The sequence below is a fragment of the Sycon ciliatum genome, chromosome 12 (assembly GCF_964019385.1).
Source record: "Sycon ciliatum chromosome 12, ocSycCili1.1, whole genome shotgun sequence".
Lineage (NCBI taxonomy): Eukaryota > Metazoa > Porifera > Calcarea > Leucosolenida > Sycettidae > Sycon > Sycon ciliatum.
Genome location: NC_088654.1, coordinates 11,780,330 through 11,783,625, shown reverse-complemented (window position 1 = coordinate 11,783,625; position 3,296 = coordinate 11,780,330). Strand labels below are relative to the sequence as shown.

The 3,296-nt window shown below is 53.9% G+C and overlaps 1 protein-coding gene across 1 annotated transcript; it reads left to right on the top strand.

The window, feature by feature from the left end:
• The first annotated feature begins 302 nt into the window (after positions 1–302).
• LOC135828183 (arylsulfatase B-like) lies at positions 303–2,761 on the top strand. The gene has a single exon (XM_065340628.1). The coding sequence runs from the start codon at positions 620–622 to the stop codon at positions 2,252–2,254; it is 1,635 nt and encodes a 544-aa protein (XP_065196700.1). The 5' UTR covers positions 303–619; the 3' UTR covers positions 2,255–2,761.
• The last annotated feature ends 535 nt before the right edge of the window (positions 2,762–3,296 follow it).

Below are 3,296 nucleotides of genomic sequence, written 5' to 3'. Positions count from 1 at the left end.
ATTAGTAGCCGACTGGCCGAAATTAAAAATTAAAAAAAAAAATCCTATACATAAGATTAGTGGAGTTCACTCTGATACAGGGGCTTGCTCGGCTCGCTGGTAGTCTACATGGTGACCATTGGTGACTACGACTACAAGACAGTGTAGTCGACTGACTCTGTCATGTACTTATGCCGTTGAGGTAGACCTAAGCTACATGTAATGATGTAGCAGCTAGCTGACTACTACTACTACTAGTACTAGCTGTAGATATACTGTCTGTCAAGACCTTCATGAAAATAAATAATTCAGCACCCTGCGCCGCACAACTATTTCAGCCAGCGCACGTGGACCCAAACCTTTGCGGAGCTTTTTTCTCGAGCTTTAGAAAAAGTGGTAGACCTACCATGTGATTTCTACCTGTCCCGCGCCGCTCCCACGTAGATCTGCAGATACTTGAATCGAATACAGCCGTCGGGTTCTGATTGAATAGGAAGAATACGACAAAATAATAGGTTATACTAGACCACTAGTAGTAGCACTACCCCCGAGCAGTGGTTATTGCATAAAGACAGTGGCTACAGTGCCCGCGACGGTTCAAGGCCGTAGCACTGATCCGCAGCCTCACAGGTCCGGCACAATGATGAGTTCGTCCAGGCGATCCAGGACCTGCGCACTCATCGCCTGTTCGCTAGTGGCGCTAGCTCTGTCTCAGAGTTTACTCGCCAGCTGCGCAAATGTCCGTGGGGAACCCACTGAGAGCAAGAGGACGGCGGGGCAGCAGCAGGAGGAGGAGTATGGCCGAGAATCCGCGGCGGGCAGCAAGCCCCACATCGTGTTTGTGCTGGTCGATGACTGGGGATACAGCGACGTCGGGTTCCGCAATCCCGCCATCAAGAGTCCGATGTTCGACGAGCTAGCGAGCAGCGGCGTTCTCCTGGACCGACACTACGTATATAAGTACTGTTCGCCGAGTCGGGCATCGCTGATGAGCGGACGGTGGCCACACCACGCACACCAGTGGAACATTGTACCGCAGACCGTGCCACTGGGACTGAACCTGAACTTCACGGCCATGCCGGCGAAGCTGAAACAGGCCGGCTACGCCACGCACATGGTGGGAAAGTGGCACCTGGGACTGAAGAGCGAGGAGTACCTGCCGGTGTCGCGCGGCTTCGACACGATGACGGGCTTCCTGACCGGCGGCGAGGACCACGTCACGCAGCGCATCCAGTGCGGCACGGACTTCTGGACGGGCCGGGCGCCGGACACGCGCAACGGCACGTACGACGCGCTCACCTACTGCAGCGTTCTGGAGGAGATGTTCAGCTCGCACAGCGCTGACACGCCGCTGTTCCTGTACCTGGCGCTGCACAACGTGCACGCGCCGTTCCAGGCGCCGCAGGACTTCGTCGACAAGTACGCGGCGAACTCGACGTGCAAGCAGCGCCGCATGTACCAGGCCATGGTGAGCGTGGCGGACAACGTCACCGCGCTGGTCGTGCAGCGCCTGAAGGAGAAGGGCATGTGGAACAATACGCTGCTGGTGGTGTCTTCCGACAACGGCGCCGCTCCGTGCGCGGGCAGCAACTATCCGCTGAAAGGGTCCAAACTGACCTTCTTCGAGGGTGGCGTGCGCGCCAGTGCTTTCGCGAACGGTGGACTCCTGCCGGCGAAAATGTCCGGCACCAAAGTCGAGGGCTACATCCACATCGCCGACTGGTACCCAACTTTCTGCAAGCTGGCCGGCGTTGACCCGGATGATTCGGGTCCGGGCCGTTTCCCCGTGGACGGGCACGATGTGTGGCCACTGCTGAGCGGCGAGTCGACGGAGAGCACTCACGATGACATCATCCTGGGATTTAACTACAGCGACTATCACCCGCAGCAGGGCGCCATCATAGTCGGCGACTACAAGCTCATTGTCGGCGCGCAGAAGTTCCCGGGCAACTGTGACTCGCTGATGCACCCGCCGATCGACTACCCGTGCAGCAAGGCCCCGGAGGAAGCGGACTGCGACCCAATGTGCCTGTACGACATCCGCTCGGATCCGCGCGAGACCCACGACCTATACAAGAGTCAGCCGGCCGTTGTCCAGCGTCTGCTGCACCGCTACATGCAGTACGCCGATGAACCACGCGCCATGCAAGACCAGGGCTATCACTCGCGCGCCTCGCTGCCCAACGAGGCCGACGTGGCGTGCGCGTACTTTGCCAAACACGGCGGCTACTGGCGTCCGTGGCACACCTCCGACAGCGCCGCTCAGCTTGTGTGAGCGTGCGGACACCTGCCATCAGTCTGGCTGTGTGTGCGCTTTGACATCAGGGTGCTGCAGGATGTATTAAGGGCTACATCGCTGGCTGCAGTGTTCCATTACTGCTGCTACACTCAGTGTTCCAACGTCACACAACAGTGAAACATTCAGCACGAAGCACAGCGCTGTATTAAACCCATGATTTTGAAAAGAACTCAGGATGGGACTCGATGATATGAAGAGGGTCCATGGTTCGAGTCCTGCTGGTGGCGGTCAATTTTTTCTTCAGACTTTTCCCGTTTGTATCTTTCCCTCGAACCAATGGATATGAAGCACTGTGGGATCCGATTTACTAAAGACTCCTTTCTTCGCGGATCCTGCTTATTTTTCTTTTTCTTATCGACTTATTATTCTTTTCCTTCCTAGCCGTGGTTGGCTATAGAAAACCCTGCAGTCGCCACGCAAAGTGGTCATTGGCTACTACCCCAGCCATGTATTGCTTGAAATAAAACTAAAACCAAACTAAAATATACTCGGAAGTACTACTACCGATAGTACGATAGTATAGCAGACAATTGGCCCTTGATTAAGTTGCTATACATAGGAACTTGTGGCCAGACACAAGGGGTGCATGGATGCAGCTAATGGGGTTTCTCGGCACTTGTGCCAGTGGTTGTGAGACTTATGCACTTACTCCCATGGTCATGCGCTGCATCTGCGGCTAGGGTTTACCGGGTATTATTATTATTATTATTATTATTATTTGAAACTCTGATGTTGAGCCATAAATAAATGTGGAAGAGAAAAAGACATATGGATACGAGTTAAGAGTAACTCTCCATCACTGTAACATGATACTATATACAGTCAGAAAGTGCAATAACTAGGCACAAAACTGACAGAGTATTGAAACATTCTACGTCCTGACACCTAGCTTCAACACATCTCCGTAGCGCTAACCGACAGCCTTCCAACTTGGAAGGTTCAAGGTTATGGAAAAGACCAAAGAGGGGAAGGCAAGCGCAACGAAAACGAGCAAAAGCTACAGTCCCAACGGAACAAA